The 20,480-nt window shown below is 45.9% G+C and overlaps 2 protein-coding genes across 8 annotated transcripts; one reads left to right on the forward strand and one right to left on the reverse strand.

Annotated features, from left to right (window-relative positions):
- Window positions 1-4,897: 4,897 nt before the first annotated feature.
- LOC118574155 (protein ARMCX6-like) lies at window positions 4,898-7,760 on the reverse strand. 6 transcript variants are annotated; one of them, XM_036174862.1, is made up of 4 exons: window positions 7,666-7,760; window positions 7,409-7,513; window positions 6,850-6,927; window positions 4,898-6,440 (listed from the first exon to the last, which is right to left on the reverse strand). In XM_036174862.1, the coding sequence occupies exons 2-4, from the start codon at window positions 7,412-7,414 to the stop codon at window positions 5,481-5,483; spliced, it is 1,044 nt and encodes a 347-aa protein (XP_036030755.1). In that variant the 5' UTR covers window positions 7,415-7,513; window positions 7,666-7,760; the 3' UTR covers window positions 4,898-5,480. The 6 variants fall into 6 exon arrangements, with proteins under 6 accessions (XP_036030755.1, XP_036030758.1, XP_036030756.1 ...); XM_036174865.1 differs by having other exon boundaries at window positions 4,898-6,454; window positions 7,276-7,513; XM_036174863.1 differs by having other exon boundaries at window positions 4,898-6,454; window positions 7,268-7,513.
- A 5,143-nt stretch (window positions 7,761-12,903) lies between these two features.
- Window positions 12,904-17,696, forward strand: Armcx3 (armadillo repeat containing X-linked 3). Of its 2 annotated transcripts, none has more exons than XM_036175280.1 (5): window positions 12,904-13,084; window positions 13,619-13,697; window positions 14,018-14,078; window positions 14,342-14,413; window positions 14,716-17,696. In XM_036175280.1, the coding sequence occupies exon 5, from the start codon at window positions 14,862-14,864 to the stop codon at window positions 15,999-16,001; it is 1,140 nt and encodes a 379-aa protein (XP_036031173.1). In that variant the 5' UTR covers window positions 12,904-13,084; window positions 13,619-13,697; window positions 14,018-14,078; window positions 14,342-14,413; window positions 14,716-14,861; the 3' UTR covers window positions 16,002-17,696. The 2 variants fall into 2 exon arrangements, with proteins under 2 accessions (XP_036031173.1, XP_036031174.1); XM_036175281.1 differs by having other exon boundaries at window positions 12,932-13,084; window positions 14,339-14,413.
- Window positions 17,697-20,480: the final 2,784 nt, after the last annotated feature.

The raw sequence follows: 20,480 nt of genomic DNA on the forward strand, positions 1-20,480 counted from the left end.
ATAATCAATGAAATTGAGCTGCTTGCATTGTTAGGGTCACATTTTCTGACATTTCCTCCCAGACACAAATGTTACTGCAAAATTGATGCACATCTTTCAGAAGGCCATTTTAAATTTTTCTAGAAATATATATATATATATCTATCTCCAAAATAATATATAGTATTATTTCAGATATTTAAAATTATGTAAATGTCATTTTGCTGCATCTTTCTGTAAATTGAGTATTTTACTCAACATCAGGTACTGGAGAATTATCTAGACCGATACAGAGGTCTAGTACACTTATTTTTTTTACTGTTTTATAAATTTGATTACATAAATACATGACATATTACTTATTCAAAAGCCTCCAGTAGACATCAACATTTCACTGAAGCAGAGCCCGTTCAGATCAGAAAGAAGACAAATATGCACTTCAGCGTCAATGCCTTTGTTCTGAAGGTCCTTGACAGTGCAAAGAGATAAGTAAAGGGAATGAACTATGCATGAACTATTGGATAGCAAGAGATAAAACTGCCATAATTTGTAAACTACGTTTATCTACATAGGAAGTCAGAGAGAATAAAAAGGCAAAATAGTAAAAATGATGAGTTTGCTGAAAGAAACTGACTACAGAATAATGTTACATAAATACCTTTTATATCAACCAAGAAGAGTTGTTGCTTAGTAAATTTATTTTTGAATGGGAAAGAAATCCATAAGTATTCCTTTAAATTTAAATGGAAAGGATCTTGGCAAAGTTAATTTTTGCTGTTTCAATATACCTGACAGGATAAAAAATTCTATGTCCTATTTTTGGGGATATTTATAGATATTTGACACTACATTAGAAAATATATAATTGCATAGGCTAGACTATAATATGGTACATATGATGTTTATGATGGCAGCACAGCACAATATTCTGAAACTTAATATGTCTTGAAGACACAAGACTTTGGTAGAAGAAAGATATCAGTGCCTGATTTCCCACAATGTTAAAGTCAGTAGAATGAGGCTTTCTAAGCTTCCCACAGGCTCCAATATACTTGAGAGAGTAGCTAGGCAGAGGCCTGTTCCCAAGCACTTAAAGGAATCCTCCTCACCAAAACACCTACCACTTGCATTGGGCCACCCAAAAAGCTGAGGCTTCTCAAGACAAGGAGAAAGGAGTGTGTCTCAGGGGGTTTCAGTGTCAGGAAGCCATAGACAATTGCTGGGTTTGGTGGATAAAGATGTTACACTAGGCTATGAATGGACTATTCAACCAGTGATGGTAGGGACCTCAACTGTCCATGCAGGAGAAGACATATCACATTACTATAGCCCATCTCGCTGGAAAAGTACACTTCTTTTTTTTTTAAATTTATTTATTTATTATGTATACAGTGTTCTGCCTGCATGTGTCCCTGCAGGCCAGAAGAGGGCACCAGATCTCATTACAGGTGGTTGTGAGCCACCACCTGGTTGTTGGGAATTGAACTCAGGACCTCTGGAAGGGCAGCCGGTGCTCTTAACCACTGAGCCGCCTCTCCAGCCAAGTACACTTCTTTTTTCCTTTTGTTTGTTTGTTTTCTCTTGCCTTTTGAGACAGAGTCTCTACATTGCCTTCTGGCAACTCACAGAGACCTGCCTGACTCTACCTCCTGGGACTAAAGGTAGGCTTCCTGACTGCCCAGCCTAACGGTACACTTCTTAGCAGATCCATAAGTCAAAACTTGAAATAAGACGGCACAAGATAGCTGACAAACTGTTAAGGGGGCACATTCTGTAATCAAAGAGTGTCAAAAGAGATCTACTACCACCTACCACCCTGAAAAACAAATCCTGAAAACAGACTCATTCAAGAAAAATGAAGCTCCAGGCCTGGAGCAAAGATATCTGGAGAAGGGTAGATTGTAAATGACAAATGCCACATCTGGCACAGAGGGGAAGAGTTAGGTTCTGCAGGGCTGGATGGGACTCTGATTCAGTGTCTTCCTGAACCTCACACCTACCAGCCAAATTTAGTATGTGGCCAAAATCCGTAGCAGTGGGGTTCTCAATAGGCTCTGCTGAGGCTGGAGTAGGTCCTGAGAAGCTTCAGGGTAGAGGCTTGTAAACATGCACCAAAGAAACTCTCCCCACCACCACATCACCACAAGGGAAGCAGGAGCAAGTACACACAGCTGTCTGCTGCACACCCTACCAGGCTCTTTTAAACAGACAGTGTTAATGGCACAGAGGGACATGGTGACGGCAGTACTTGTGCATAAGAAGCATTTCAACGTGAGTGCTATGCAGTCAAAACTGCTGTGATCATGACACAAAGAGTTAAGTGAGGGTGAATGTTTCCAGACTGGAATAACCAACAGTAAAGGTACAATCCAGCCCGCGTTTCCAGGGAACGGAGTGCAGGGCCCTCAAAGCACACAATCCCCAGGAACAACAGGTGGCAGGGGAGGGCTCCAGAATAAGTATGGAGAAACTGTGCCCTCGGGCACTACACATGAAGGTGCTCATGAGAAGCAGCAGCAGCAGCAGCAGCAGCAGCAGCAGCAGCAGCAAACCTAGGGCTCTTTCAGGAACTGGGAGGCAGTCTGCAGCAGGCTCACATGACAGAGGAGACAGCTCAGGCCAGGCAGGGTACAGCTCTGTAGACCAGGGGCGGCAGGGCAGCATGGTTGACCTAGTTCAGTGTTTGTGGTGGGAAGGCCCAGCAGCAGACAGGTCCATTTTGTGATCCAGAGCTATTTTGATCTTGCATTGTCTGTGCCCAACAGGATGGGGGCCCAGGGGTCTTGTTTCACAACTCTCTTCAGATGCCTCCTGAATCAGACACCCCACTCACCCACCGTGAAACGGGCCTCCTGCTTAGGTTCCAAGAGACCACCAGTCAAGCAATGAGGGGACAGACAAGAAAGCTCTGCATCCACACCCAAGCCACGTTTTCAGGAGCGCACTACCAGCAAATGAACAGGAGGGGGCGACCTGGGCCAGGACCATGTTTGTAGTGGAGCAGCTTTTGGTGGCAGGTGGCTTTCCTGGGGCACAGCTGCTCAGGAGGTGTGCTAGGAGCCTCTGAGGCCTCCCCAAGTTAGGAGACAGCTGCAGTGTTCAAGCCTCAAGTACCTGGGAGATGCTGGACCACGGCACACGACCGGAAACTTGGAGTTCTGGGTGTGATGTGCAGAGGAGTAGGGAGACGCATGCTAATTTGGGCCAGAAGCTCCAGCAAGGACAGGAGCCTCTGCCTTGCCTCTGTGCTGAGGTTAAAGAGGCCTAACAGTGAGCTGTCACTGAACACAGCCCTGGCAAGGCACACTGGACGAGGACAAGGAGATGCAGGTGTGTGCACAAAATCCTCCTTCAGTATACATCACCCAGCCAAAACGTGGATCAACGTGGATCACTGGACTCAAAGGGGCTGTGGGGGGGGGACCACATGCTGGGGAGGACTCCACCAGCAGCTGTTAGGAGACAAGACAGCATCCCTGAGCCAAACAAGGCAGCCTGAGGCACGAACTGTGATGGCTGTGAGGTGTGCAATAATTATCATAGGCCACTGGCTTTATCCAGTTTCCCAGAGCCTTGGAGATGGTCAGTATCCACTCCTGGTTGGACAACTTCCCAGAGTTGGTCCAGGGGCCTGGCAGGCACCCCAGCATACTGGTCACCACGGAATGCTGCTGGGAACAGGGTACAAACAGGAGAGTTGGAATGCAAATGGTGCATGGAGGCAGAAGAGGGGATGAAAGCTCTGGAGAGATGCATGGAGCAGAACAGGCTGAAGGCAGGGCACTGTGCACACAGACCACTGGTGCACAGGGCACAGTGACCCAGAACAGCACCCCAGGGACATCCAGCAGTACGTGACACCTGTCCTGCAGCAGCAGCACAGCCTCAGGAAGGGAGCACTCCCAAGGGGAGCACCTGTGCCTCCTGCTTTGCCATGGCTTTGGGAAGGCGCCTGCTGCCTCACACATGGCAACCATGCAGGGAAGATAGCCTGGGTGAGGCAGGAGCTAAGGGGAATTGGGAGAGGTTTGGAAATGGACAGGGTGTGTGTGTGTGTGTGTGTGTGTGTGTGTGTGTGTGTGTGTGTGAGAGAGAGAGAGAGAGAGAGAGAGAGAGAGAGAGAGAGAGAGAGAGAGAGAGAGAGAGAGAGTTGGGCAGGCCTGGAGTCATGGCTCAGTGCATAGGGGCCTCCTCTTCCTTGCAGGGGTCTGTGGATCTCAGAGTCAGAGCATGGCTGTGTGGATCTCTGCAGGCCAGTCATGCACAGCACTGACAGCATCTTCCCCACTGTCCTTGTGGGGAGTTCCTGGATGCTCCACCTCGAGGAAGGGCTAGGGGGAAAGGAGGTTCCCCAAAAGTGGAGCAGCTGCCAACCCTCTCACCCTGCCAGGAAGCAGTGCTTAGGATCCCCAGGAAGGAAGGGAGGCAGGAAGTGGTTTTGACAGCACCTTAAGGGACAGACAGACATGGACCTAGCAGGGGCCAGGCGAGTGGTGATCCCTCCTGGGAGAACCTTCCACCAGATGGGCACAGGTGGGTGACGGAGCCACTGCAGGATGCACAGAAATGCCATGGGCTGGAGCCTTCATCCCAAGGAGGCCTGTCAAGAAGACCTCTTGCTTAAAGGCTTCCTGTACTCAGGGCCCCAGGGTGCCCGCTTCAAGGGTGTTATCTCCTCTACTTCCCCAGCCACACCTTAAATCCACCCCTGCCCTCACCCCTCCCCTGTGCCCCTCTCTTGAGGCCTGTTTATCCCAGCACAGCAGTCCCTTTCTGGCCCCTGCCTCCTGTGAGCACTGGTGAGTGCACCTGTCAGGGAGCAGGGGCCCCAGACAGCTGGACTCTGTGGTGTATTGTGTCTCCCTGTTTGTGCAGACCACGAACTCAAAGAGGAGGCCCGTGCCCCCTTTTCATTGTCTTGCCAATCAAAGCACACAAGTTTATTGATGATACACACAGGTGGGGGCTCAGGGGGGGAAGAGGGTCGGTGGGCACAACGGACGGGAGGGGAGTGCATTTCTTCGATTAACATGCTAGCCATTCATCAGCTAGTGTAGAAAAGAGGAGAGCGGCAGCAGATGCAAGTTGGCCACAAGTTCCCATGTGGGTGTCCCTTCTGCTAAGTGGCCCCGCTTAGACAGGGAGATCACCACAGGCAAGGACAGCACTGGTGATGCTGTGATTGATGTTCCTTATCTGCAGCTAGCAGCCAAGGGGGTGATCCCTTTACCCTTTACTGCAGGAGGAAGGCTGCAGCAAGGGAGCAATTGACAATGCACTTTACCTGCAGACTACAAACCCCAGAAGTTGCCCAGGGCTCTGGGGAGCCCTGCCTGGCCAAGAAGAGTGCGGCCCTCCATTTAGCCATTGGACCTTTCGCCCAAGGAGGAGCTGACTGGCTCAGGCTGCATCCTTGTTGCACCCTCTGCAGCTCCTTCGCCCTCCCTTAGTAAACTGCTCAGGCTCGGGTGGGTTTGGTCTCCTTCTGCTGAGACAGCCACTTATGGGGAGAGGGCTTCCATGAGTATCTCTCTGCTCCCAGTTCTGATAAAGAGGAGCATGGATGAGAACAGCATTTGGGCAGCCAGCACTTCCCCCGCCAACACTGGCTTTTCAGGCAAACCCATCAGTGCTTCCAAACCCTCAACCTTTGCGCATCCACTTCCCTGGGATATCAAAGGAAACCTCGGGTCTGAAACGGACTTGGCAAGCATGTGATTAATAACCGTCATGCTTATTAGCAGATTTAATCCGGCCTGCTGCAGAAATGACTTGCAGCAACGTAACACTGTCTCTTGACACACTTCATCGATGTACATCTTAATCTGGCCCTGATTTCCAACACTGGTATTCGGGTTTTCTGGGACACACAATGCCTTCTCCCTCACAGTGGGCTGGGGGGTGGGGATCCCGTTTCCAACCACTGAGAGGCTGGCCAAATGCCTACTGACATTGTGGCTAAGGGAAAAGACAGCATCTGTGGGCTCGGTGAACATTTTTTTTCCTTGAATGGAGGCACACTTGGTCAGGTCAGGAGCGCAATTGAAGGATTTAAAGCTTTGAGCACCCCATGTATTTTTGTGTTCGTATGGGAATGGTCGTTGTTTGGTTGGGTGTGCTCTGTTTGCCTTTCCACCACCTGAATGTCTGTCCTCAGTCCCACCTGGGGCCCCAGGTTCATCCCAGACCCCATCCTCACTCCAGGGCCGAGCCATTGTTGTGAAATCAAACCAATTGTCTGCCTCCTCTTCATCCAGATCCTGCTCATCATCCCATTCATCTTCCTCCTCCGCCTCCTCCAATTGGTTCCTTCCATGTCTTCCCATGGTTAGTTTGTACATGCAGTAGCAGGCACCAGCCCCAATCATCAGGCCCGCTGCCATCCAACCCATTTCCCGGGCCCGACCCATGCTTATGTGGATGTGAGCCTTTGGGCCGGAAAGGAGAGGGTCTTTCTGCACCTGGTTGAAGAGAACTGTCAGTGGTGGTGTGAATTACGGTGCAGGCCAGGAATCTTCCACCTCTCCTATGCTGCTGTGATTCTTATGATGACTCTAAGGGTGTGTGTGAGAGAATTAGGGCTCTGAGCTTTGACTGGGTTCATATCTGCCCCGACAGATGAGTTGGAATTCTTGTCGAGAAAGTTGCATTATTAGGTAATGATTTCATTGTTCTTCTCTGTCCTCCCATATCTACCCTCAGGATCTACTTTTATGCTCTCAGGATTCTCAGAGACAGCCAGGAGAGGAGACTGTGATGTGATAGGTGGGCAGGTGACATCAGCTAACCTCAGGCAGTCTCCGTTAACACCCCCCTACTTTCTCTCCTCCTCCTCCCCATCCCAAAAACATAGCATGTGTTCTAACCAACCTCTCCAATATCAAGTGAATTCCTTTTTCTTCGGAGGTCTTCTGCTGTCTTCCCTCCACGGTGACAGATGGACCGAGCCTGGCCAAAGGACAATCGAAAAAAAAACGATGTAGACAGCAATGAAGAACTGAAAGTGTAGTTAGACAGATCTAACTACACTGATAGGAGCTTTTCTGAATTTGGGATTTCTGAGAAAAAATAATTTCTCACACCCTCCCGACTTTGCTAACGAGGGCCTCCCCGCCCCCTCCTCGTCCGCCATTTCCCCAGCAAATGCCGCCACACCCCTTTCCCTGCACCGAAATGGGAGGGGGTGTGGAGAAATAAGGGGCCAGGAGAGGGCGACTAGGACCTGGCCCGCAAAGATCCCAGCCCCCTTCTTCTTCCACCCCCTCCTTAGGTTCCGAATGAATCCCACCTTCAAACCTGCAGCAAGGTTCCAATCAAAGCGGTTTTCTTCCTCTCTAGCCAAGGCTTGAGCTGAGACCTAAAGACCTGCAAACGGACAGGGGACTGGGGGTTGCGGGGGGGGGGGGGACGGAGTGCTTGGTGGACTGACCAGCATCCAGGACACGGTGACCGGATTGTAGATCCTTTCTTTGCTTGGATTTTGTGCAACCTCCGTTCACCCCTCTCACCCCAACCTGAAGCCCGCCACTTCTCCCTATTAAAAGAACCGAGGGTGGGATGTGGGTCGGGGGTTAGGTATTTAAAAAGTAGGTGAGAAAGGGACATAGCCCTTATCTGCGGAACTTGAACGCGCTATGCTCTTGGCCCTTTCCCACCCCCATCACCTTCCAAGCAGCTTCCACCGACCTGTGCGGTCTCCGTGAGTTTCCTTCTCCTTCACGCGCCTGCAGAGTAATAGGGGGTTGGTACCCAGTCGGAGGCGACTAACAGGACTTCGGCTCTAGGCGGCTCTCAGTCACGTGACAGCCACGTCACCAGTGAGCTCTAGCCCCCAATTTCCACTCCCACAAGCAGTGCGGCAGGCGCCAGTAGGCTCCGTACCTCCCCCAACACTTGGGGCCCTGTTAGTCTTTTTCTCTGCAACAATATCAGAAACCAGAAAGTTATCGTTTCTTGTGTTTGAGTTTAACTTTCTCGAATTACCATGCATTCACACTTTCTTCTTGGGCGAATTGTCTGGTCCTTTCGTTGACTTTCAAACTCCTGCATCCCTTTCTTTAATTTCTATCCCTCTTTATTTTCAGTTTCAGTATCAAAGTTGGGGAGAAGAAGCAGAAAAGGAATCCTAGATGTGAGTGGAATTTGTATTAACACCTTTGATCCATTTATGTTTTATTTCATCTCTCCTATTTGATAGACTATTATTTTGTAATCATAAGACAAAATGAACCTATTTCTACTCGGATAGATAAACAAATTTCAATCTTTTAAATTGTATGTAAAAAAGAAATTAAGATTTTTTTTCCAGTTGATAGCAAGATCTCACTGATTTGGCAAAGTTAATTAGTACAACACCAAAAATATTTTCTTTTAAATAGCAGCTTTAAAATAGCATCTTACAGTTTTTAAAACATCCTTACAAACAAAACCAGCATGCCTTGAGTATGATCGATGAAACATAAATGGATCAGTGGTGAGGACAATGTTCAAGTTTTGACCATTTTAGATGTGTGAGCCATTTATTTGCCCCACCCCCCCCTTTTTTAGCCTGAGTGAACTCACAGGTGTCAGATGATTGAAATCTTGTACAAGGTTCAATAATGACTTTCAGTCTTATACAAAAGATAGATTTTATTCAGACACCAACTTAGGTTTAGATAAACTTTACAAATTAATGACATCACAGATTACCTGCTTTCAAAGGGATTTACGTTCTGTACTGTAGTTTCACGATGCAACCCGTGCACCACCCTGAAATTAGGGGTCGCTCTGCTATCACACAGGTGAGAGTTGTACCTGACAGGTGAAGATTTCAAGTTACCATAAGACTAGCGAGGTCTCCTTAGTTCTGCCATTCATGGACTGCATCCCCGTATCATAAATGATGAGTCTTCAGCATTTTCCACTGACAGTGGGGATGAGGGTCTGTGGATGACTGTAGATTGTCAAGACACTGGTGACATCAATTTCTTTCCCCTCTCATAGGTACAAGAACGAGATACAGGATCTCAAGTAGTCCCCAGGAGAAAGAGGCCTTTTCCCTCTCTGCCTTCCCTAATAACTTTACTGCACCACCCTCACAAACCCCTCAGAACTCAGGGACAAAATATGCAAGAGTGAGTCCCCAGGCGCCACCTGTTCACTGCTGGGAGTCATACTCTAAATATAGACCCCCCAGGCTGCTTCTTTCTTAGAATATTGAAATTCGAGTCACCAGCCGGAGGCCTTCCCTGTGAAGGGCCCTGTGTGGAGGAGGCCCTTGCAGGAGGTGAGCCAGGGAGTGCTTAATGCCTTGTTGGCAAATAGAAGACCTCAGGAGCATAGCACTCCTCTCTGGTCTTCCTAACAACCAGCCACTTTTACCAACATCGTGTCCCATTTTCTCCATCTATCTACTTTGTTTGCTTTGCCACCGTGCCCTTATGCTGTCTTTCTGTGATTGTCTTAGATAAGTGGATTCTGTCTCTGAAAACTTAGGAACAAAACACTCAGATTAAACTGTCATTTTAGCTTTTGGCTACTATGAACTTACACAAGAGACTCCTGTTTATTTTGAATATAAACATAAGGAAGAACTAAGAAATATGCAGAGCTTAATAAAGGCAGGTGATTGGTTCAGCGATGTGAGTGAGCTCATTTTCACATTTTATCAAGTTTCAGGGACAAAAGCTTCACTCCTCCTTCTCTTCATTGCTACAAAATGTCTCTCCCCTTTGGTATATCATCCAGTCATCTCAGTACAAAACACAGAAGAAAGCACCATTCTCTCAGTTTATCAGGACCTTCTAGTTTTAATCCACACCCTGTCTAAAACTTCCTAAAGAACGAATCTTCTCAGTTATTTTACATCTTTGCCACTTTAATTCATAGTTCTTACCAACAAGCACAGGGGCTATGACTTAAAACCACTTGGTTCTCCATTATATACACTCACAAATACTTTCTAGAGGACATAGTAGACATATGATACATGATCTTAAAAGTGAAAAAGGAAAATGATTAAGTGCCCAGGCAAGTCTGTTTAATGTTTTCAGAGCCTGTGAAAACAAACAAACAAAGGCTTGTGAAGTCACTTCCCAAGGAAACTTTTTGGTGGCCATGCATAACACATGACTTAAAAGTATCCCAAACTAAAAATGGATGGAGGGGGACGAGAGAGAAGGTTGACATTTGAAAAGCTATAGTCCTTTGGATACTGTGTTCCCTGATGAGGTATTGTAGTTTAGGTAAGGCTGTCTCATTGCAAGCAGCTTATCCAAGTTTGGTTAACATAGAGAATAAATGCTACAGAACAAGGTCAGCTTTTAGGGATCGAGGAAGGAAAAACTGACAAATGATTGTTTCACATAAGTTTACCTGGTATGGGGTTTTTATCTCCTTGCTCGAGATTGAAATTTTAGCAGGAGAGCTTCTGTGTGGTGTGTTTTGGGCACAGTGCCGACCTTTTGGCTAGGGAAATAGGGTGTGTTAAATGTGAAATGTACTCACCCCCTTTCTTTAGTATGAAGTTTAAATTGCTTGACATGGTGATTTATTTTGAAAATTGTTACTTTACTTTTTATTTATGTTATGTGTGTGTTCCTGTTTGTTAGTGTGGCATCTTATGCAATTAAGGTAAGAAAAAGGGGTCAGGCAGGGTTGGGGATTTAGCTCAGTGGTAGAGCGCATGCCTCCCAAGTGCAAGGCCCTGGGTTTGGTCCTCAGCTCAAAATAAACAACAAAAAGGGGAGGGTGTCAGATCCCTGGAACAGATGTTAGAGGCAATTGTGAGCCACACCCCCATGTGGGTGCTAGGAACTGAACTTGGGTCCTCTGCAAGAGCAATGAGTATTATTGAACACTTCATCCACATCCCTAGTCCTAATGTATAACATCCTTTAATTACTTTGCATAATGAGCCTTTGTTTAGCTGTCTCTGAGATGCTGGGAACCTGCCTACCACAGCATACCTGAGTCCTAATTTCTCCTTTACCTTCGATCATTAGAAAGTTACAATATGAAATGATAACGTGGTATGTTGTCCTTGGAACCAAAGCCACCTGGCTTCCCTGACAGGATTCCCTAGGGTTGCAGAGACAGTTCAGGGTGTTGTCTTGAGTGTTGCACCATGTACTCCAGATTTTGTCTGTAAACAGAGAGTGGATGCTTCTGCCAGTGATAGATTCTCATTCAGCGATTCACATATAAATGGAGATTTGAATGGCGAACTCATCAGTCTCTCTGTGTTCTCTTTTTTGTTAAATATGCTACAATGAAAGCTACGTTCCAACAGGAGTGAAAACTGACTAATTTACCTTGAGAAGTACAGGAGTCAGGGGGTAGACGAGCTTTCTGCCTGTCTTACCTGTCCATTCTCTCCCTGCAGACAGGCTCTGGCTTGGGAAGTCACAGCTTCAGAAGATTGCTTAATGACCCTAGAATCAGAGCAAAGGCATTCATTCATCTTAAGAAGTGATTTTTAGCTTAGGAAGTTTGAAGTATTTTTATACATTATGGGGATGATTTTGCCAAGGATGAAACATTCCCTTCACCTTAGCCAGAACTTCCTCTCTTCTGGACAGTGCTTGATGGGAACGGTTAACATTTTCCTCTGAAGCCCTTTTTGTGTGTGAATATGTCTCTTTGTTGCCCTCGGTCTTCCTCTAAATACAGAGCCATACAGTTGATTTGGCTCAGTTTGCTAAATTCAAAATCACATCTCAGTTGTGCTTTCTAGAAGCTACAGTGGTATACATTTTCCCAGAGCTTAGCTTGTACTTAAACTCTCTGTCCTCATGATTTACCCCCGTGTTTTCTGTGGATTTTGAAACCTCTACTCAGACACCAACCTTGTATCTAAACTGCTAGGAAAGTTCTCACTGAAAAGCTCATATTTAGGAAAGCTACATCACACACTGCATCGTGTTATTTGCTTTTGTACTACGTATTAAGTTAGTCTTGGTGGGCAACCAGCAACTGAAACCGAACCTGGTTCACTCAAACAATGAGAGAATGTAATTACTTCAGTCCCTTTTCTGTCTTTGAAAGTTAAAATTGCAAGTGAATTATTGTGCTCATCAAGCTAACCAGTGCACTAATTGCTAAATGCCAAGTTCAGTCAAGTTTGTGTTGGTCTTTGTGTTCCTGTAATAGTATTTCATTTGCAGATTTTGTCCTCTGTGTGTACCCCAGTAGATTTTGTAATGTTCTTTGTGTATCACTCGTATACCAGTGTGTGTACCTTTTTATCTAACAGACTTGATTTCTCCTCAACTTTTTCTGGCTTTGGAGAGCCCAAGCTTCCTCCAGGTTAACTTGTGCCCTTCAAAGCCTGTTGCTTAGTCAGAAGACTTACATAGTCTGGGGCAGGCTGATTAGTTCATTCAAGTTGTGCTATGTTCATTCAGCTGTGTTATGTGCTAGGCCCCAGAAGACATTAAAATTCCTTTGAGTAAAGCAGGTAACACTTCCCGGTAAGTGAGAAATGTGAGACTTTTAGAGACCATCACCCAACATTGATCTCCCACCTCTATTCCTGTTTTTCCCCTCAGAAATAGAATGCAGGCTGTGAGCAGGGGAAGCCAAGGTGAAAACAACCAAAAAAGTGTTAAAAAAGTAGACCATACACTCTCATTCCAGCTTTCCTTTTCTGGTGGATTATTCATTTCAAGTCTAGGACTATATGTCAGAGGAAATGGTAGATATTCATAGCTGGGAGAAGCTGCTGTCCCGTGAATCTAGGGAAGACAGAGTCAATTTAAAAAAGTACAAGTGGCCAGTAGCCCCAGGGGAGGATGCTGTCCTGTTTTGGTAATTGGAGGAAGGGAGACACAACCAGAGGAAAATGGGATTAGCCGCAAAGAAAGAGTAACAAGGCCTAGTATGGGGGAGGGAATGAAGGGGGGCGGGTCCTCTTCTGCCGCACTGCTGGTGGGAGGGGAAAGTGGGGATCCGAGTTGGTGGATGACGTCGCTCTCACGTGACCAAGAGCTGACGTGTGCAGAAGTCCTTCTTGTCCTGGTCGTTGTTCCCGTCTGAGTACCAGCTCCCTATTACCCTGAGGGCGGGCAGGCCTGCAACCGAGGAAAGAAGGAGGCAGAAAAGAAACTGTCCCTGATCCCTGCAGGTCAGTACCTGGGATATTCCATAAAGTGGGGGTGGTGGAGGGTGTAGGGCGGAGGCCGTCGCAGGTCCGGGGGCGCCGACGTCGTCTCTCCCACTTGCCATCCTCTTTCCAAGATATACGTCCCGCCCGCAGCCCATTTCGATGCTGCAAAACTGTGAGTAGGGGGTGTTTGGGCAGGCGCCCAGAAATCAGGAGATGAGAATCTGCTGCGAGCTGAGGCCCGCAATCCGGAAAGGGAGCTGTGGCCTGGGTGTTGGCCCCTGGTCCACAGGACTGTGCCGGCGGGGGAAAAACTGGACATGGGGTCCGGCGTGGTGGGGTGCAATGTGATGTATCAGCAGAACCCTGAGCCAGATATCAGGCGGGAAACCTTTAACAACCAGGCCTCCGAATTAGGAAAGAGTTTCGTTCTCTGGGGACTGGTCCGTCCACCAAGCACTCTGTAGCGGCTGTTTCCCGTCTTTCTGTCTGTGGCCGTGTCTTCCTTACCGTGGCTCTATGTCTAGTGGGTCCAAGCCTCTCCTGGGTGCCCAGTCTTTCCGTAGGTTGTGGTACCACGCCAGGCAAGAGAAGAGGAAGGAAATTAACCATATCGGTGAAGGTCGATTTGAGGGTAAGACCATCTGGGGACCCTAGGAGCGGCGGGGGTAGAAAAGGGGAAAAACCAGAAAAGGTAATCTAGGTTTAGATTTGAGTCTAAATGTGTTTCTCACACTCCCCGAACTGTGGAGAAATGGCGTGCGCTCTCTCTCTCTCTCTCTCTCTCTCTCTCTCTCTCTCTCTCTCTCTCTCTCTGTATGCGTGTGTGAATGTGCTCGCAGGGGTGGGGGCGGGGGGCGGGATGACAGCAGGGAAACCTACCAGATAGTTTGTTCATAATCCTTTTCTCTCAACAGCACTTAGTGTCCATGTTTTCGATCTGTCATCCTGCAGGTCTGCTGTAGCAGGTGGCACTGCTTGAAGCAAGGGAGGAACTTTCCCCGGATCAGCAGAGGTCGGTGTGGGCGTGGGGGCAGCCTGGAATGGGGGAGGGGTTAGAAATCAGTCTGGGTTTGGCCAGGCTCACTCAATCCTACTTTGTTTCCCTATATCCACCCATTTCAGACTAGGGAGGGGGCTAAGCCTGTGCATGTTTTGGTGGTGGCACAGTGAGGTTTAACAAAAATCTGACAACCTGGATGGTAAATTAGGAAAGCATCAAGTATACAGTCCATGCAACAAGCTCTCATTTTTTCACTGTTTCTGGTATCTCAGCAGATCAGAAAGATTATTGGGTGTGGCAATACTTCACAGGCAAGGAAGAAGGGGCCAACTGCTTGTTTCCAGGAGGTTAGTATAAGGTTGCTTATCCCATGGGGTACCACAGGAGCATGTGACAGATGAGAGCCCAGCAACATTTGTGGATGCCGTTGACTTTGTGCTTAGAGGCAAGAGTGAACTGGGGGGGGGGGCGGGGGGGGGGAAGGCATGTAGGGGGAGAGTGAAATGAGGGAGAGAGAGGTTTTTGTCAACAATCTGTATTCCCTATCCAGAATTCAATTACTACTTTCTTGCTCCTCTGTACGATTGTCTGAATGGGGCAGCACACAGAGAAGAGAAAGCCAAACGCTCTTTTCTTCTTCCATTTCCAGGTTGACCTCCAGAACCAGTTACTGCGGCCTTGAAGTGCCTGAAGAAGCTCATTCTCCACAGGCCTGCACTCAGGCCCTTAGCCGGCTCCCCCTATTTTGAGTGACTACTCTATTTCTTGGTCCCTGCTGTTGTCGGGGACGATTGCATGGGCTACGCCAGGAAAGTCGGCTGGGTGACTGCAGGCCTGGTGATTGGGGCTGGAGCCTGCTACTGCATTTACAGATTGGCCCGAGGAAGAAAGCAGACTAAGGAGAAAATGGCCGAGAGTGGCTCTGCCGACGTGGATGATGCTGGGGACTGTTCTGGGGCCAGGTATAATGACTGGTCTGATGATGACCGTGACAGTAACGAGAGCAAGAGTATAGTTTGGTACCCACCTTGGGCCCGGATCGGCACTGAAGCAGGGACCAGAGCTAGAGCCAGGGCAAGAGCCAGGGCTACAAGGGCTCGGAGAGCTGTCCAGAAAAGGGCTTCTCCTAATTCAGATGATACTGTTTTGTCCCCCCAAGAGTTACAGAAAGTACTTTGTTTGGTGGAGATGTCTGAAAAGCCTTATATTCTTGAAGCAGCTTTAATTGCTCTAGGTAATAATGCTGCTTATGCGTTTAACAGAGATATTATTCGTGATTTAGGTGGTCTCCCGATTGTTGCAAAGATTCTCAATACCCGGGATCCCATTGTTAAGGAAAAGGCTTTAATTGTCCTAAATAACTTGAGTGTGAATGCTGAAAATCAGCGCAGGCTTAAGATATACATGAATCAAGTGTGTGAGGACACAGTCACTTCTCGATTGAACTCCTCTGTGCAGCTGGCTGGACTCAGATTGCTTACAAATATGACTGTTACTAATGAGTATCAGCACATACTTGCTAATTCCATTTCAGACTTTTTTCGTTTATTTTCAGCAGGAAATGAAGAAACTAAACTTCAGGTTTTGAAACTCCTTTTGAATCTGGCTGAAAATCCAGCCATGACTAGAGAACTGCTTAGCGCTCAAGTACCATCGTCACTGGGCTCCCTCTTTAATAGGAAGGAGAACAAAGAGGTTATTCTTAAACTTCTGATAATTATGGAGAACATCAGTGACAATTTCAAATGGGAAGAAAATGAGTCTGCTCAGAATCACTTTAGTGAGGATTCGCTTTTTTTCTTTTTAAAAGAATTTCAAGTGTGTGCTGATAAGGTTCTGGGAATAGAGAGCCACCATGATTTTCTAGTGAAAGTAAAAGTTGGAAAAGTTGCAGCCAAACTGACTGAGCGTATGTTTCCCCAAAGCCAGGAATAACTTGGTGGCTTTGTAGTAAAGCAGCGACACACCTTGTAAACTGTTCCTTTCCTCCACCTTGTTTATATGGCGAAGGAATCCTTTCAGCTACCGAGTTTGAATAATGAATATCATACTGTTTCATTGATACTGATATTTAACTGAGTTTGTCTTCAGATTTAAGCTGGATGAATGAATATCACTACTTGTCCTGAAAACATGTTTGTTGCTTTTTATCTTGATGCCTAGATTGAAATATTTTTACTGTTTCCTCTGCTTAAGTGACAGTGAACCAATTCATCCTAAGTAGGCTCCTTTCTGTCATTTGCATCAATTTTATTTGTGCAGCATCAATAAAGATTTATGTTAATTCTGGAAAGAAACAATAGAAGAAGAAAGAAACTATCCTGTCCTTTGGTTTTATAATCTAGTTGTAGAGATGCTAAAAACCATACAAACAAAAAAACAACAACTAGATCCCAAGATTATTTGGAGCATGCATTCTGTCAGATGTGTGCCTTCAGAACATGGAAGAGGCACAGGCTTTGATGGCTGCTCCATGAGTCAGTTAAAGCTTCAGGGAGGACAGAGCCATTGAAAGGGAGTCCTGAATGGGGTAGGGAAGTTAGTGCATTCCGTGAGACCAGAGTCGAGAGGAAATGATGTGAGAAAGGCATTAATTTAGGAAACCTCATGGTAGTCAAACTAGCCCTCTTAGAGTGGAGAGTGTAGGAAATAGGATCCAAAAAGTTTGGGAAAACTGTGTGAAGCCCATTGCAGAAGGCTTGTTGAATGTATTTTTAACTAGGAAAGAATTGGGGGTCAATATAAATGTCCTCCCCACACACTGTCATCAAGGATGGTGTAGCAAAACGGATCCTTTCCAACTCTGGTGGTGGGCATTTGGCAATACGTATCATTAAGCCTTAAAATATGCAAACCTTTGTCCTAAGGAGATAAATGAATAATTGGCCAAAGACTGAATGTGCAAGGCTGTTCTTGTCAGCACTGTCTTAAGGTAGTTAACATTGGGGATAACTTCAGTTTTTACTAAGTAGTTTAAAGACTGTCCATGCTGTGTGATAAATGTACTGATGGAACTCAGTATTGCTAGAAAAAGATACTCATCAAACATTGTTAAGTGAGCAAGGTAAGTTAGATAGCAGTATTTAGAATATGATCACATATGGGGGGTGGGGTTAAATCATGTTTAAAAAGACACTAAAATCTATGGAACTATATACACCCAGTAGTACTAAGAGTTATATTTGGATGAAAGATAATGAGTGATACTTACTTTTTGTACTTGTTATTCATCTATGTTTTCTTATTTATCAAAAAATAAATATTGATTTTTTTAAGGAAGGTTTGGAAAAAGGAAAGTACTGAGAAAGCAGCAGGTGATGAATTTGAACATGTACTGAGTGGAAAATATTGAGGTCCCAAATGAAGTGGTCTGATACCTCCACTCCAGAATGAGAGATGATGGTGCAGATAAGGCTGACTGTTGAGATTTGAACTAGAGTTTATGCAAAGCAACTACACTATTCTTGCATTTACCAGCAGTTAACTAAGGAATATGAGTACCTTTAAGTACCCAGAATGTAGTGTTGGGTTTTGATTAACTTTTGTTTTGCTGGGGCATTCTTCTATGTTTCAGTGTCATTTAATAAATAATAAGCATAAGAATAATAAAGGTTAACATTTACTAAGTGATTACCGTGTAGAGTTCTGTCATTCCTGCAAGGAACCTGTGGAAATAATTTCTCAAGTGTCCCAGGACTATTAAGTATCACCTCAGTCATGATCTCTCCTGCCTTCATGACATTTTCCTCACTGATGTGAGGATGCTACCCTGCTTTCTGTGTGACCAGGAAATGGTGTATGTATTCTGTCTAGTTATGATTTAGATTGGCTCCAGGTTTTCACATATGTATTCTAATGTCTGTAGTAGGACCAGGTACTGGTTGGCTTCACGTTGTTGGCTATGGTAACCCTACTAAGTCCTTCACATATAGGAACTCATTTGATAGCACTTTAAAGAATGACATGATAGGAAATGAAGTGAAAATTTTCCATGCCCCTGCTAAGATAAAAAGGATTGTTATGACCAGGGCAGGAGCAGATCCATTTAGAATAAATGGAATTTGAAGTGTTTGTGTGATATTCAGATACCACATTGTCATTTGAATGAATTAATCCTGCTTTCAGTGAAGATGTCCCGGCTGCAAATAACAATTTGAGCGAGCTGTCAGAAGTTAGATGAAAACTGAGGACGGGCCTGGATGCAGTCTATGGAGGGCTGCCTAAAAGAACTAGATAAGGAACTAGTGGCTGGGGAGAGAAACACAGAATTTAGACAGCCTATTTTATATTTTCTTATAAAAAAACAAAATAACTGTTCTTCAAGATGCTTGAGAAAATAGAGGCAATGTGCAGAAAGTTGTCCCTTAGCTCAGTTATGTACAATGAACACACACATGGGCACTCAAATCAAGCCATGCCAAGCTTGAGCTGCCCAGTGACTTGTTTGTACCTGGGCAGCAAAGGAGACTAAATGAAGTAATGAGAAGGCCCAGTGTGGTAGGCACACTCCTGCCTGGCATCATCTGCTGCTTTTCTCCGTGTTACTCCTTGTTCCTTTCCTCCTTCTCTCCCTCTATCCCTTCCTCCCTCCCTCTCTCCTTCCCTCACACTTGTGTCTCTATTTCCTCCTGGGAGTTAATTGGTGGAAGTAAGTCTGTGCTGTTCTGCCTTTCAAGGGTGCCTTTGATTTTGATGACACAATGCTATCTATGGGGGGCATTTTATGTTCAATAATAGTTGTCATTGCTGTGGCCATAAAGTAACTCTGATGTTTTTTAGAACCCTTCTTGAACAGAACAGATACAGAAGGAAATATTCTTGGCTTCTTGTTGCCCTGTGTGCTCTGCATGTAGTTTTGTGTCCCCGTGCCTGGTACCATTTAAGTTAGGTAACACATTCTTTGGGCAAGTGCTCGGTGAGACTAGTGTGGGGCATGGCCAGGACACCTCCTGGTGTCCCAGTGTTTCCCTGGAAGGTTGCAGCTCTCAATCATTTTCAGAAGAGCAGGATCCTGGCCTGTGACAGTTTGCAGAGCTCAGGGGTCAGGTCAGGGAGAAGTTAGTTTCTTCTCTTTTAGGGAGGATGTTAGAGACGCAGAGGATATCCTGCTATTTTGATTTTCCCATCAAACAGTTTTAAGATCTGTGTCAATCTCAATGTGCTCAAAGATAATTTTCTAATAATGGGTCTCAGTTGGTTAAATCGTCCCCACCCCTCACAAAGCATAACTTTTCAAGGCTCAGGAAACAGGCTTTCTTTCTTTAATTCATATTTCCTCTGCCTTGTTTCAAAAGAAACTCCAGCGTGGGGTAGACAGTTGATGTAGGTAACATACATTTCATGTTCCTGACTCTCTGGTTTTGCTAGGTTCTCTTGAGAGTGGCTTTGAACATAGCAGCGCTAACATGAGACTATTTTCCCATGCTGGCTACTTCCATTATGTTTGCACCACATCCCAGGCTGAAGTTTGTCTCCGATTTGTCTTTCTAAGTTGTGGCTCTTCCTTGTCTTTAACCCAGAGCAGTCTCAGCTCTGTTGTTAGGTGTCCTGTGTGCTCAGGCTGAGGGCAAGGTGGGGGCAGGGAAGGGGTATTTACAACTGAGAGTGTTTCACCCTCTCCCTTGGGGCCCTGTCAGGCCTGTGTTGAGAGCCTGGGCCATGTGTGTACTTGAAGAGGGGTGTGGGAGGGCTGGGAAGGAAGGCAAGGGATGGAAGCCCTGGCGGAGGGGGAACCTTGTGTGCATAGGTTCACGTGAATGTAAGTTGATCCCCTATTGAGAGTGGGCTGACCATTGGCATCCTGAAAGGCGAAAGAGGAGCTGTAATGAAGGTAGCTTTGTCTGAGCTTGCAGCTCCTCATTTACTGAGCCTTGCTGAGCTTGCAGACCATATAACGTGTTATCAAGAAAAGTAGGACTTCCTTTTGGAAACAAAATCCAGAATGATAATTTATTACTGTGAGAAATAGGATTAAACATACCAGATTCATAGAATCGGCTGTTCTGAACATTCTTTTCCTAAGATAATAAGATCTAGATTAGAATTGAAATTATTACAGAAATGCATTGTTTATTTAGTACTCAGGGAACTTACCCAACTTAGATAAATACTGGTGCTAAGTCAGACAGCCTGGTGCATCATGTTTGCGATGGACATTGCCTTGCTGCTAAAATCCAGTAACTGTAAGCAAAAGCTAAAGCACAATTCTCAGACATAATTATATCTTTTGTCTGCCTACATGCTTCTGCAGTAGAGGGAAAACATTAGTGCATGTTAGTTTTATGACAAAATAAATGAAAAACACTGGCTGTTCAAAATCGAGGGATACATGCTCTTTTAGCAATGCAACATGGCTAAGTAGAACTATTTGTTGCCTGCCTCCTTTGGAAGCCAGCACATGGCAGTTTCTGATAC

The sequence above is a fragment of the Onychomys torridus genome, chromosome X (assembly GCF_903995425.1).
Source record: "Onychomys torridus chromosome X, mOncTor1.1, whole genome shotgun sequence".
Classification (NCBI taxonomy): domain Eukaryota; kingdom Metazoa; phylum Chordata; class Mammalia; order Rodentia; family Cricetidae; genus Onychomys; species Onychomys torridus.